The 15888-nt window shown below is 39.8% G+C and overlaps 1 protein-coding gene across 2 annotated transcripts in view; it reads right to left on the minus strand.

The window, feature by feature from the left end:
* The window catches only part of LOC307126267 (uncharacterized protein), a 32765-nt gene that overhangs the window by 4607 nt on the left and 12270 nt on the right, over positions 1-15888 (minus strand). The window contains exons 2-3 of one of the 2 annotated variants that reach the window (XM_079816729.1): positions 4686-5175; positions 3740-3787 (exon numbers count right to left, since the gene is read on the minus strand). In XM_079816729.1, the coding sequence (XP_079672855.1) occupies positions 3740-3787; positions 4686-5112 (475 nt within the window). In that variant the 5' untranslated portion in view covers positions 5113-5175. The remainder of the gene's footprint in view (positions 1-3739; positions 3788-4685; positions 5176-15888) is intronic. The other variant, XM_079816730.1, reaches the window with a different exon arrangement.

Consider the following 15888-nt stretch of genomic DNA (forward strand, 5'->3'; position numbering starts at 1 on the left):
CTCATCTTAAAAAAAACCTAACATTTTTCCTTCTATTTTCCTCTATTCCTTCCCTACCCTGGCGTATGATGCTTTGTGTAATGTCCAAAACTTAGTACTTTAGGCACTTGTTGTGTTTCATTGCCTCTTCATGACGGATCGCTTCTTGTACTCCTTAGTTGTAAGTCGTTTTGTATAAACGCATCTGTTAAATACATAAATGTACATTTAGTACCACACCATGGAGTATATCATCTGAAAAAGAAAACTTAGTAGTGTTCGATTGCGGTGCATTGTTTAAAGGAACATCTCTGAATGGTCAGCTGTTGCAACTGTCAAAATAGCTGGGTAATAGTTGTGTCGTCATGTCCAGTATTCAAGAATAACAGAGGTCAAAGGCAATCAAAGAGCTTGACTTGGATAAAGATGATCTGCCAAAGGAAAAAGTACTTGGTCTGCACTGGTGCATTGAAACTGATAAATTCACCTTTAGGTTATCCATGAAGGAGCGCCCTCACACAAGTCGTGGCATGTTGTCTGTGGTTAGTTCCATGACCCTTTGGGGTTTCTTTCACCATTCACTCTGTCTGTAAAACAGGTGCTCCAACAAATGTGCAAGTGCAATGTTGGCTGGGATGATAATATTCCACAGGTCTTCTCTCAGCGATGGACAAGATGGCTAACCTGCACTGTATAGCAGCACTGAAAGTAGACCGGTGTGTAAAGCCCAAGGACTTTGGACCATCCGGACACACTCAGTTCCACCACTTCTCTGACACCTGCGAGTGTGGTTATGGGACAGTGTCATACTTGAGGTTGGTGAATAGTGAAAAAAATAATGCAGTTGCATTTACGTTAGGAAAGTCAAGAGTTGTTCCATTAAAGCAGACTACAATCCCGAGGTTTGAACTTTTCTTACTGTACGAGTTGATAGAATGCTAAAAAGGGAGTTGCAGATTAATTTGGATTGAGCGTGATTGTACTGAGATATATCCAAAATGAAACGAAGTTGTTTCATACCTTTGTAGCAAATAGAGTGGCTGTCATAAGAGATTCAACAGATTTTGTGCAATGGAGGCACATAGTCAAGTGTAAATTCAGCTGATGAGGCAGAATTTTTAGAATGTAAGAGATGGCTTAAGGGACCTGGTTTTCTTTTTAAAGAAGAAGTATGGACAAGTCCAACATGAATCGGTTGTCAATATCTCCAGACAACCCATAGATCAAAGTGGAATGCACAACACATGCCTTTGTCTGTCAGGTTTCAAAGTCTCCTACCCTTAGGTTTCAAAGCTACTTTTCTGATTTTGCAAGACTTAAAACCTCTATTGCATGGATGCTCAAGGAGATGATTATGCAGTTTGTGAAACAAAGGAGGATTTTACTGGCATCTACTTGTGCAAAGAATGCTCCAGGCACTGAATCAAATAGATTTCATAAAACATGAAAGAGGAAGGCCAAAATGGGTGGCAAATCATTGACTGCTGATGATCTCATGAAAACAGAAATCGCTATTATTCAGTATTATCAGCGAGAGATTTCCTGATGAGATTATTGCATTGAAGGCAGGAACCACTGTCAAGAGAAAGAGTGACATCTTTTGGCTTGATCCAATGCTGGACAATGGTCTTTTGAGAGTAGGACGGAAACTTCTAGAGTCATTCCTGAGGAAGAAAGGCGTCCAGTTATCTTGTCAAAGGACCAGGATGTTTCTCAACTTATCTTCAAGTATGTACATCATCAAGAAAAAATGATATGTTGTAATTTCTTCGGAAGCGTTTTTATTCAACTAACTAGCTGGATAACTAACACTAATTCTGCTTGTCGGTAAAGTAATCTCTGACTGTGTCATATGTCGTCGTCTTCAGGGAAATGTTGGAGAGCAAAAAAAGTCTGACTTGCCAGCAGAGAGAGTTTTACCTGATTTACCCCCATTTACAACATTGGAGTCGACTACTTTGGGCCCATTGAAATAAAGAGAGGGGACGAACTGCTAAACGCTTTGGGGTTATTCTCACCTGCATGGTACGTTTTGGACATCGCACAGAGCATCACACACTAGGGCAGGGAAGAAGTGGAGGAAAATAAGGAAAAGGAAAGTTTTTTTTTGTTCGCGGAAGGGGTGAGTTTTCAGCTGTTGTTTGAATGCTGTCAGTGATTCTGCAATTCGGATGGAGGTGGGAAGATCGTTCCACCAGCAGGGAATGGTGAATGTGAATGTTCTGGAGAGGGATTTTCTGCCTCTCTGTAATGGTACCACAAGCAGTTGCTCCTTAGCTGAGCGAAGGCTTCTGGTGGGGTGTAGATTCGTAGGAGAGAGTCAAAGTATGCAGGGGCTGAGCTCGTGGTGGATCTGTAAGCGAACGTAAGCGCCTTGAACTTGATGCAAGCAGCTAGTGGTAGCCAGTGCAGAGAGATGAAGAGTCGTGTGACGTGGGCCCTTTTGAGTTCGTTGAAGACAAGACGTGCTGCTGCATTCTGGATCATTTTGATCGCACATGATGGAAGTCCAACCAGAAGCGCATTGCAGTAGTCAAGCCTAGAAATGACCAGGGCCTGGACAAGAAGCTGGGTTGCATGTTCTGTTAGAAAAGGTCTGATTTTCCTGATGTTGTGGAGCGCAAACCTGCATGAGCGAGCTTTCTTTGAAATGTGGTCTATGAAGGACAACTGGTAGTCAAAGATTATGCCAAGGTTTCTTAGTGACCCTGTAGGGGTGAGCAGAGATGAACCTAGCTGGATGGTGAAGTCATGTTGTATTGTCGGATTGGCTGGGAAGACGAGCAGTGCAGTCTTTGACAGGTTGAGCTGCAGGTGATGTTTTTTCATCCATGCTGAGATGTCAGCCAGACAGCTGGAAATTCTTGCAGCTACTGTGGGGTCGTCTGGTTGGAATGAAAGGTAGAGCTGAGTGTCATCTGCATAGCAGGGGTATGAGAAGCCATGTGCCTGTATGATGGGTCCCAATGAAGTAGTGTAAATGGAGAAGAGGAGAGGTCCAAGCACTGAGCCCTGAGGCACCCCCGTGGTCCGTTGATGTGCTTTGGATACCTGCCCTCTCCAGACAACCTTGAAAGATCTACCTGTGATATAGGACACAAACCAGTGGAGTGGAATCCCTGTGATGCCCAGTGATGAAAGGGTGGACAGAATAATCTGATGATTGACCGTGTCAAAGGCAGCAGATAGATCCAGGAGGACAAGGACTGATGATTTGAACTCAACTTTTGCAATCCGCAGGGCTTCAGTGACCGACAGTAATGCAGTCTCTGTGGAGTGGCCCCTTTTGAAACCTGATTGGTTGATGTCCAGCTGATAATTCTCTGAGAGGAAAGATGAAACCTGAAAAATATCCAACTTAAGTGGATATTCAACCCTCCTGCCGGGTCTCACATGGGTGGAGTTTGAGAGAGGCTTGTGAAAAAGGTGTTGTATTCAACCATTAGACAACAATCTATGCATGATGAAAGCTTTCAATTGAAATTCTTCTCTGTAAGATCGAAGCAATCTTTCCCGTCACATTACAAAAGCCTCTGACAATGTGAATGATCTTGAAGCACTTATTCATATTCTCCTTCTAAAGTAATACAAGTAAACCAGTAATGACTCCTGGAGTTTTTGATGAGGGAGATTTGTACATCAAAAAGCGATGAAGACAGGTACAATATTTGTCAGATCTCTTCTGGAAAAGATGGGTAAAGGAATACTTACCATTACTTCAAGAGAGACAGAAATGGATAAAACCACAAAGAAGCTTTACCGTGGGAGACCTTGTTGCTATCATGGGTCCTGTAGCTCCTCGTGGTTCCTGGTTGAAGGGAAGAGTAATAAAGACCTGGATCACTCAACAGAACATGCTGTTCACACATAAAAATGACAGGAGGAATAACTAAGGAAAAAGAAGAAAAAGGCAGAGAAAGAGCTGTACATGGCTACACTAACAATGTGCCAAAGTTTGACAGACACAAATGGCCAAGGACAAGGTGGTGGACTAGGACAGTATTAAGGACCAGGCTGCGGTCGTGGCTGTTTTGCCTGGGGAAAGAAAGGTCATTGGAGAAATGAGTGCCCTGAAAACCCTGGCTTGTCCTCAACTTGACTTGACTAAAATATATTTGCAGTTGATCCGTACTTACTATGAATTCACATTCATATTCACATACTACAAATTCAGAGGTTTTTTTTCTTCAGTTCATTTCTTTGTGTGCTTTGGTGAGCATATATTTATTAATTATATGGACTCCTTATCATTTGGTTGTTTGGTGTCGTTTTGCAGTCTGAAAGTGTCCTTTTTTGGAAAGAAACCTGAATTTACCTTTTAAAAAAGTTTGCAGAAAATACAGTTTTGTGAGAACCTGAAATCCGCTGGATATGGAACATCAGGACAAAATGAATGTGTTACACTAGATAAATGGTGTATGGTTAATTTCACAATAAATTAAATTGCAAAAGAGTGTGACAAATGCAGATGGGGCAATTTTATTTCTATAATTGAGCATTTTGTTTACTTAATTTAGTTTATATCGCTTTCCTGTTCTTGTTCATTGTTATGATGAAGAAAGGGAATGTGCTGATACCCCCAGTGCACTTTCATATTTCACACTTGTATGTATATATCTTTACAAATCTTTACATGTCTTTTCTGTAGAGCTGGACATTTGAATAAGGATCAAATGACTGAGTTCAGTTTTGAGAATGAAACCAACCTGTTTGTTCCTCAGTTTCTTCATGTTTCTCTCTCAATGTTTCTTCAATCTTCACGTCTTCACTCTCCTCTTTAATAAACGCCATCTTTGTTTGTTCCTCAGTTTCTTCATGTTTGACTCTCAATGTTTCTTCAACTTTCACGTCTTCACTCTCCTCTTTAATAAACGGCATCTTTGTTTGTTCCTCAGTTTCTTCATGTTTCAATGTTTCTTCAACCTTCTCGTCTTCGCTCTCCTCTTTAATAAACACCATCTGTGTTTGTTCCTCAGTTTCTTCATGTTTCACTCCCAATGTTTCTTCAACCTTCTCGTCTTCGCTCTCCTCTTTAATAAACGCCATCTTTGTCTGTCCCTCAGTTTCTTCATGTTTCACTCCCAATGTTTCTTCAATCTTTATGTCTTCACTCTCCACTTTAATAAACGCCATCTTTATGATAGTGTGTCACGTGGATCTCAGTCTCTTCACCAGGAGTTTTTCTGTGTGTTTGGCCTGTTTAAGATAAGAAGAATTAACAGAAATATAAACACATCCAAACTAAATCTCTGGGTGTGTCTCAATCAGCTCTAGTTCAGTCACTGGTAAAGGTCATAAAACTGACCATAAAAACACTCTAAATACTACAAATTATTAAAAGAGCACATATTATATAGTATGTTTCGTATTTAGACATTTATGCTTTACATTTATGATTTGTAGATACAATTAAATAAACTACATTTCCATGAAAACATTAGCAGTTGGTTTACAGAATTTGTCATTATAAACGTTTGTTTGTTCTCATTACATTTACTAGCAGGAGTCGTCAATGTTTGAGGTGAGTCGACTCAGTGAATCCTTCTTGTAGTGTTTTTAACATACATAAATAAAAAGGTGTGTAAAATACAAAATAGTATGTTTATGTCTGTTATGCCTGTTTAAAGTGGTACTTCAGCGCTGGGAAGATGAATGTGTATTTTTTTTATCAATATGTTTTATTGATTTTCACTTTTCTTTTATACAAACACAAAAAACATGACAATATAACAATTAAACAAAAAGGGGGAAAAAACATCTCAGCTCAGCGCACAATAAGGAGAACATTTTTACATATATTACATTTCAATGTAGATTTGTATACATGCAATGTATGTAAATGTGTACATGAGTCAGGCAGAAAAGGGTAGGTTATAATAATGCACAGATAATAAGTAATGCTGAAAGTACAACCAACAAAATCAACCAGGACACCTATAAGCCATCCCTACATTAATCCTCTCGACAAGATGGAGGCAATGTCACCATCAACATATAGAAAAACCTCCCAAATTGTATTAAATGCACTACTCCTATTATGTAATATACAAGTCAGGTAGTCCAGTGACACATATTTGAGATAGTTTGATGCCACATCTTAATGGAAGGGGCTCTATCTGAGATCCATTGTAGAAGTATACATTTTCTGGCACAGAAAATAACCAGATTGAACTGCTGAAACTGCTGCATTGAGAGGGAGAGATATGAGCTCTATGAAGAATCTTGAGCTGAATAGCTATCACTATTACAGTTGGGCAAAAAAGTATTTAGTCAGCCACTAATTGTGCAAGTTCTCCCACTTAAAAAGATGAGAGAGGCCTGTAATTTTCATCATAGGTACGCTTCAACTATGAGAGACAGAATGCGGGGAAAAAATCCAGAAAATCACATTGTCTGATTTTTAAAGAATGTATTTGCAAATTATGGTGGAAAATAAGTATTTGGTCACCTACAAAAAAAGCAAGATTTCTGGCTGACACAGACCTGTAACTTCTTTAAGAGGCTCCTCTGTCCTCCACTCGTTACCTGTATTAATGGCCCATGTTTGAACTCGGTATCAGTATAAAAGACACCTGTCCACAACCTCAAACAGTCAGACTCCAAACTCCACTATGGCCAAGACCAAAGAGCTGTCAAAGGACACCAGAAACAAAATTGTAGACCTGCACCAGGCTGGGAAGACTGAATATGAAATAGTTCTAGATCTGTATAGTTATATAGATCTGCTGTAGAGGAGATCTGCATGGAGGAATTGGCCAAACTACCAGCAACAGTGTGTAAAAACCTTGTGGAGATTTACAGAAAACTTTGACCTCTGTCATTGCCAACAAAGGGTATATAACAAAGTATTGAGATTAACTTTGATTATTGACCAAATACTTATTTTCCACAATAATTTGCAAATAAATTCTTTAAAAATCAGACAATGTGATTTTCTGGATTTTTTTTCTCATTCTGTCTCTCATAGTTGAAGTGTACCTATGATGAAAATTACAGGCCTCTCTCATCTTTTTAAATGGGAGAACTTGCACAATTGGTGACTGACTAAATACTTTTTTGCCCCACTGTACATATGCTCAAGCTCTTTGCATTTTTCCAAGCCATATTCCATTCCCTCATCTGACATTTGAATATCAAGTTCCCTTTCCCAGATTGTTTTAAGAAAATGAGTGGAAGTCTCCACATACTCCACATAGAACCAGGAAGTATGACCATATTAGCCCAGTTCTGTCAACACTGCACTGGCTGCCTATTAAACATTGCATACATTTTAAAATCTTGCTTATTACTTACAAAGCACAAAATGGTTTAGCTCCCCAGTACTTGAGCGAGTACTTACCTTCCCCCCATCAGCTTTTATTCAAAAAACGTGACTTTGGGCGACTGACACAGCTAATAGCCATTCAGTGCAATGATACAAGTAATCCGTCCTCATACATCCCGCCTCCTTCTCCCCCTCATTGAAGAAAAATCGCGTTCAACGTGCAGGCATGTGACGTTATAAATGCACATAATGATAGTTAGTAGACGTAAATAGACGTATACATTTTTTACAAACAATGCCACCAGCAGAGATGTACAGAGATGGAGAGGAAACAGGGAGGCACCTAATACATTTTTTTATATATATTTTTATAATGTATTTAAAATGACAGGCTATTATAAAAAAATAATAATAATAAAATGATAGCCTACTAATAATAACAGTAGGTATGGTTCTAATCAATTTTATTATACATACAGTGAGGAAAATAAGTATTTGAACACCCTGCTATTTTGCAAGTTCTCCCACTTAGAAATCATGGAGGGGTCTGAAATTGTCATCGTAGGTGCATGTCCACTGTGAGAGACATAATCTAAAAAAATAATCCAGAAATCACAATGTATGATTTTTTAACTATTTATTTGTATGATACAGCTGCAAATAAGTATTTGAACACCTGTCTATCAGCTAGAATTCTGACCCTCAAAGACCTGTTAGTCTGCCTTTAAAATGTCCACCTCCACTCCATTTATTATCCTAAATTAGATGCACCTGTTTGAGGTCGTTAGCTGCATAAAGACACCTGTCCACCCCATAAAATCAGTAAGAATCCAACTACTAACATGGCCAAGACCAAAGAGCTGTCCAAAGACTCTAGAGACAAAATTGTACACCTCCACAAGACTGGAAAGGGCTACGGGGAAATTGCCAAGCAGCTTGGTGAAAAAGGTCCACTGTTGGAGCAATCATTAGAAAATGGAAGAAGCTAAACATGACTGTCAATCTCCCTCGGACTGGGGCTCCATGCAAGATCGTACCTCGTGGGGTCTCGATGATCCTAAGAAAGGAGAGAAATCAGCCCAGAACTACACGGAGGAGCTGCTCAATGACCTGAAAAGAGCTGGGAGCACCGTTTCCAAGGTTACTGTTGGTAATACACTAAGACGTCAGGGTTTGAAATCATGCATGGCACGGAAGGTTCTCCTGCTTAAACCAGCACATGTATTGCGAGATTTTGGGGAACAACCTCCTTCCCTCAGTTAGAGCATTGAAGATGGGTCGAGGCTGGGTCTTCCAACATGACAATGACCCGAAGCACACAGCCAGGATAACCAAGGAGTGGCTCGGTAAGAAGCATATCAAGGTTCTGGCGTGGCCTAGCCAGTCTCCAGACCTAAACCCGATAGAGAATCTTTGGAGGGAGCTCAAACTCCGTGTTTCTCAGCGACAGGCCAGAAACCTGACTGATCTAGAGAAGATCTGTGTGGAGGAGTGGGCCAAAATCCCTCCTGCAGTGCAAACCTGGTGAAAAACTACAGAAAACGTTTGACCTCTGTAATTGCAAACAAAGGCTACTGTACCAAATATTAACATTGATTTTCTCAGGTGTTCAAATACTTATTTGCAGCTGTATCATACAAATAATAGTTAAAAAATCATACATTGTGATTTCTGGATTATTTTTTTTCGATTATGTCTCTCACAGTGGACATGCACCTACGATGACAATTTCAGACCCCTCCATGATTTCTAAGTGGGAGAACTTGCAAAATAGCAGGGTGTTCAAATACTTATTTTCCTCACTCTATGTGGCTATATTGCAGCGCTCCTTGCCTGTGTCCCAATGTGCATACTATCCATCCTAAATAGTATGTGACATTAGTCATTTTCAATATTATTTAGGGCAGATAGTATATGCACATTGAGTTTTTCACGTTTTGCAGTGTGTGTCCACTACTCACTGTTCCTAATATGTGTGTGCACTAACTCCGACTATAGGTTAATATAATTGGCCTTCGCATCACTTTTTCCTCTTTTTCCATCTCCAAACCTATTCTGTTCAAGGCTGATCGGAGGATATTGAGTGCCCTTTATTGCAATTTGTCATCAAATTGCAATAAAGGGCACGCAATATCCTCATATTGCGCGCCCTTTATTGCAATTTGATGATTTTTGTAAAATCACATCTGTTTTTGCTTTTCAAACTCTGAGAGGTTTCAGTTTAATATGCTGCAGGCTCATTTATTGATAAAAAAATTATTGATCATAAATTATATTGATGTTAATAAATAATATAATATTGAGCTTGTTTTTTAAGTTTTTAAGAGTTGGCAACACTGCTTCACCCCTCCCCCATTGTTTAATCTTTTTACCAGAGATACCATATGTGCCAGGCCGTGAACAATCTGAAGCGTCATATTATTTCAAATTTTAATGCACAGAAGCAGGTAAAGTCAATCATGTGTCTATCTCACTCGTTAATCTAAAAAAGTTTCCTGAGTGGTGGTTATGTTACAATGACTTATGTATATTTTCAATCAATGCACTGACGTTAGGTTAGGTCATTACTACTAACGCTTGCCCGCGACACAAGTTAATTTTTTGAAAGGGCAAGTGAAAGACATTTACTTGCCTGACCGGGCAAGTAGACGTATTAAAACATAAGTGACTAAAAATAACTAGGAGAATGGTTATGATTTTATTACATTCAGCATAGCAGCAATTGATAATGGATAAGTTAGTGTATTTCTGGTAACGTTAGGCCTAAAGCTAAAGCCAAGCGCTGCCTGTCTCTTTGTGAGAGACTTCAGTGGAGAAATCAAACCAAATGAGCGTAACAGCACACACAAGAAACTCACAGAAGAAACATACATTCAAAATGTTGAGTTTATTATTAATGATACAGTTAATTAATAACATGAATATGAATATTATTACGATTGCATGTTATTTATTTAAGTAAGTAGTTGATTAACAAGAAGTAAATATCAAATTACTTACATTTTAGACACATATTGACTTTTTTTTTTTTTTACCAACGTAAAAAGCTCTCAATGCTGTTTTACTAAATGAATCAGCGTTTTGAATCGGTTGAATCAATGACTCCGTTATTAAGCTGCCACCTACTGGCGGTTTAGTTTCATGTTAAAAAGTATCGTTACATTTTTTCCACAATGTCTTATTTGTATAGTCAAAGGTTTATTTAAAACATTAATCTCATAGCATTATTTATTGCAGTTGTAATTTCGCAGTGTACATTATTTAATTGTATTGGTATATGTTGCTATAGTGTGTTACTATTAACACTGAATTTATGCAAACATTGGCCCCACTTTATATTAGGCCTTCAGTACTATGTAGTTACATCAAAAAATAAGTACAATGTACTTACTGTGTTAAAATTGTATTCCAAAACACTTTTGCTGATATTGAGGTGGGATACGGGTAGGGTTAGGGACAGGTGTGGTGGTATGGGTAAGTTTAAGGGTAGGGTTAGGGACAGGTGTTGTGGTATGGGTAAGTTTAAGGGTAGGGTTAGGGACAGGTGTGGTGGTACGGGTAAGTTTAAGGGTAGGGTTAGGGACAGGTGTGGTGGTACGGGTAAGTTTAAGGGTAGGGTTAGGGACAGGTGTGGTGGTATGGGTAAGTTTAAGGGTAGGGTTAGGGACAGGTGTTGTGGTATGGGTAAGTTTAAGGGTAGGGTTAGAGACAGGTGTGGTGGTATGGGTAAGTTTAAGGGTAAGGTTAGGGACAGGTGTGGTGGTATGGGTAAGTTTAAGGGTAAGGTTAGGGACAGGTGTGGTGGTATGGGTAAGTTTAAGGGTAGGGTTAGGGACAGGTGTGGTGGTATGGGTAAGTTTAAGGGTAGGGTTAGGGACAGGTGTGGTGGTATGGGTAAGTTTAAGGGTAGGGTTAGGGACAGGTGTGGTGGTATGGGTAAGTTTAAGGGTAGAGTTAGGGACAGGTGTGGTGGTATGGGTAAGTTTAAGGGTAGGGTTAGGTGTAAGGAAAGGGTCAACTGTGTAAATACAAATGTAACTACAGAAATGTATTACAGATGTAATTACATGCAGGTATTTTTTAAAATGTAAGTACAATGTAAAAACATGTATGTACACAATAAGTGCATTGTATCAAATGATTAGTTAAAATGTTAGTACATAGTAGTTAAGGCCACCTAATATAAAGTGGGTCCCAAACATTTGTGTAAACATTTGACATGAAAGATGATGCATTAAATAATGTTAAAAATCGGCCTTTATAAGAATAATTAATGTCCTTGGATAAATATAAAAAATATGCAGATTTGCAGAAGTAAAAGCTGATAAAACACTGATGAGGATATTGCTTTGGAATAAATTATATTTATAGCACTAAAAATCCTTTTCCCCTCATAGAGAAGTAACTTTTTTTACAATGACCGATTTACTTGTCCGAAGGACAAGCATATGACAAGGCTTAATGTTGAGCCCTGGCACTTTGATAGGCTAGCTTACACATTGTGGCCAAACACCAGTACAATTTTTGAAGGATGTACAGATTTACGAATCTTATTTTTTGATAAAGAAAATATGTAATAGTCATCCTTAATTTGTTTTTATGTGACTGTTTCCTGTTTTGTGTGACAGAATACCCAAATGAAGAGGAAGGTAGACATAGATAGCTATTTTTTCAAAATATCTAAGCAAGATTCAGTAAACGCAGGAGAACAGGAGCTAAGAGTTGAGGCAATAGATTATGCAGTGGAGGGACAGAAAGGCACAGTGGAGGGAGGGAAGGATGTACTGGAAGAAGATGATGCAGAAGAAGATAAAGAACAAAGCAAAGACATTGAATGCAGCATTAGGAAGACAGAAACAGCGTTTGCATTTCCAGCCCACAACGAATCAGCTACTTCATCAAACAGAGGGAATTTTTTTGAGATTTTACATCTAATCGGCAAACATGATGCAAATGTGAACAAGCAATTGTCACAACGTGCAAAAAATGCAAAATACACGAGCAACACAATACAAAATGAAATCCATTGAAAGAAGAGTGAACAATTTGCAGTTATAGCTGATGAGACAAAGGACCTGAAAAGAAAAGAACAGATGGCCTTTGTGCTTGCAGGTACTACAACCCCAAATCAGAAAAAGTTGGGACAGTATGGAAAACGCAAATAAGTGATTTCTAAATTTACTTTGACTTGTATTTCATTGCAGACAATATGAACACAAAATATTTCATGTTTTGTCTGGTCAACTTCATGTCATTTGTAAATATGCATCCTTTCCTGTCATTCAGACCTGCAACACATTTAAAAAAAAGTTGGGACAGGAGCAATTTAGGGCTAGTAATGAGGTAAAATGGTTAAATAATGATGTGATTTGAAACAGGTGATGTCAACAGGTGATTGTAATTATGATTTGGTACAAAAGCAGCATCCAAGAAAGTTCTAATCCTTTAGGAGCAAAGATGGGCCGAGGATCGGCAGTTTGCCAACAAATACGTGAGAAAAATATTGAAATGTTTAAAAACAATGTTCCTCAAAGAAAGATAGGAAGAGATTTGGATATTTCACATTCAACAGTGCATAACATAATTAAAAGATTCAAGGAATCTGGAGGAATTTCAGTGCGTAAAGGACAAGGGGCAAGCTAACTTGCAAAGGTAACAAAGGTAACTTGCACTTCTGTGAAGGCACCATTAATGCTGAAAAGTACATAGAGATTTTGGAGCATAATATGCTGCCTTCAAGAAGACATCTTTTCCAGGGACATCCATGCATATTTCAACAAGACAATGCAAAACCACATTCTGCACACATTACAAAGTCCTGGCTGCGGAGGAAGAGGGTACGGGTACTTGACTGGCCTGCCTGCAGTCCCGACCTGTCTCCAATAGAGAATGTGTGGCGCATTTTGAAGCGCAAAATGCGACAACGAAGACCCCGTACTGTTACCCACCTTAAGACTTGTTTGCAGGAAGAATGGGACAAAATTACACCTGAAACACTTCATCACTTGGTGTCTTCAGTCCCTAAACGTCTTTTAAGTGTTGTGAAAAGGAATGGCAACATTACAAAGTGGTAAATGCTTTACTGTCCCAACTTTTTTTGAAATGTGTTGCAGGTCTGAATGACAGGAAAGGATGCATATTTACAAATGACATGAAGTTGACCAGACAAAACATGAAATATTTTTTGTTTATATTGTCTGCAATGAAATACAAGTCAAAGTAAATTTAGAAATCACTTCTTTTTTTTTATTTGCGTTTTCCATACTGTCCCAACTTTTTCTGATTTGGGGTTGTATTATAATGGCATGGTACATGAAAGTTTTTGGGAATTTCAAGAAGCAGAGCAGTTAGATGCTGCAGGATTGGCAAAAATAATAATTGAACGTTTAGAGAAATGTGGATTGGAATACAGGAAGAATCTTGTTGGACAAGGGTACGATGGAGCATTGGTCATGAGTGGTCAGCACACAGGAGTACAAGCAAGAATAAGAGAGGTGGCCAAACATGCATCCTATGTCCATTGTAGTGCACACTGTTTAAACCTTGTTCTTGTGGACTGTGTGATGCTGCACATTTCTTTTCCTTACTGGAGAGGCTGTATGTTTTCTTTTCCAGTTCATACGTTCCCCACAAATGGCTAGAAGTGCAAAGTAAGATGAGCACCAAGAGAACTGCAGAGATTTAGTGATACCAGGTAGGGCTGTGTTGAAAAAAATCGATTCACCAATTCTGAATCGATTTTCATATTAATTTCTAAAGATCGATCCGTAACTCAGAGGATCGATTTAATAATAGGCCTACATTTTCCCTGTGAATTTTAATTTGCCGCGTCATTGAATTCACGTATGCGCGCGAGGTGGAAGGACATTAAAACAACGAACATGGCAGCTTTGAAAACACCAGAAACACTAAAAGCTGCGATCTGGCACCATTTCGGGTTCAGAAGCAATAAAGAGAACGAGCTTGACAAAAGCAAAGCAATTTGCAAAGCCTGCCAAATGGAGGTGAAGTATTGTGGAAATACTACTAATCTCAGGAACCACATGATGCAACATCATATCCAAGCCCGCCACCGGACCGCAACAGATGACACTGAAACAAACTCTACAACTGCCAACTAATTCTGCACGCTCTGTCAAAATAACTGAGGCGATTGCGGGCTTCATTTGCAAAGATATGCACCCGTATTCTGTTGTTGAGAATGTGGGATTCAGGCGGCTAATGAAGGTAATGGAACCAAATCATGTCATTGTGTCTCGCAAACGTCTGTCTGAAGAAGTGATCCCCAACATGTACCAGACAGTAAAAGATGGTGTAATGTGTAAGCTTAAGACCGCAGAGAGGGTGGGCATTACGAGTGACACCTGGACATCCATAGCTACAGAATCTTACATGAGTGTGACAGCACACTACATAGACGAGCTCTGGAACCTCGCGTCTTACGTGCTGCAGACAACCGAAGTTCAAACGGACCATCGCTCTGTCAATCTAGCTGAAATGTTAACCAAAGCTATGGAGGAGTGGGGGCTGCTGAGTAAAGACCCAGCCATAGTCACTGACAACGCGGCGAATATGATCCGTGCGGTTGAGATTACGGGGCTAACTCACGTCGGCTGCTTCGCGCACATAATCAACCTGGCCTCGCAAGCCGGTCTCAAACTGTTGCCGTAGTTGCACGCCTTCTTGGGAGAGTAAGGCACATCGCAAAGTTCTTTCATCGCAGTACAACGGCCACCCGTATCCTCAAAGAAAAGCAGAAGCTACTGCAGCTGAATGCACACAAGCTCAAAATTGATGTGGTGACTCGTTGGAACAGTGCACTAGAAATGCTTGAGCGCTTTTTAGAGCAGCAACCCGCAATCTCTGCCGCTCTGCTCTCACCTGATGTGCGGAGAAATGAAATGCAGCCTGAAGGAAGAGGACATAACAGATGCAGAAAATGTGGTCAGAGCTCTAAAGCCAATGGAGACAGCCACTCAAGTGATGTCAGAAGAAAAGTGCCCAACTCTCTCAGTGATAGCACCTCTGCATGCTCTGCTGAAGGAAACTTCATTAAAAGACATTATTGTCCTCCTCAGGGGGGATAAATTGATCAAAATGTGTGAAATTTAAATTCCAGGTCTGAAAACCAGAAGGACATGCTGTACGTAGCTTCAGCTATTGATCCACGTTTCAAAGCTCAGCCATTCCTGAATGAGGAGGAGCGAGACAGGACCTTCTCCAGACTCCAGACTGAAGCAGTGTGTGGGATGGAGGAAGATGCATATAATGTTAGTAATCATTTTAAAAAGAAACTCTTTCACTCACACACACCTCCATAAAATACAAATTCTCTCCTCTCTCTTCTTACACAGCAAGATGCTGCTGCTGATGAAGTTGATGGAGTGGAGGAAGAGGTGGAACCCCAACCTCCGGCACCCAAGCAATTCAAGCAATCCAGTGCTTTGGAGTCTCTCCTTGGGGAAGCCTACAGACCACAACAGGAAGTAGGACCACAGAAAACTAAAGCGGCAGAGGCAGAAGACGAGATCAAAAGGTACAGGGCAAGGAGACCTGCGGGACTGCAGGACAATCCTCTCATCTGGTGGCGGGAGAATGAAAAGGAGTATCCTCTTTTGGCTTGCATGGCAAAGCGATATCTCTGT

This window comes from Gobio gobio, assembly GCF_949357685.1.
Source record: "Gobio gobio genome assembly, chromosome: 5".
In the NCBI taxonomy this organism is placed as follows: domain Eukaryota; kingdom Metazoa; phylum Chordata; class Actinopteri; order Cypriniformes; family Gobionidae; genus Gobio; species Gobio gobio.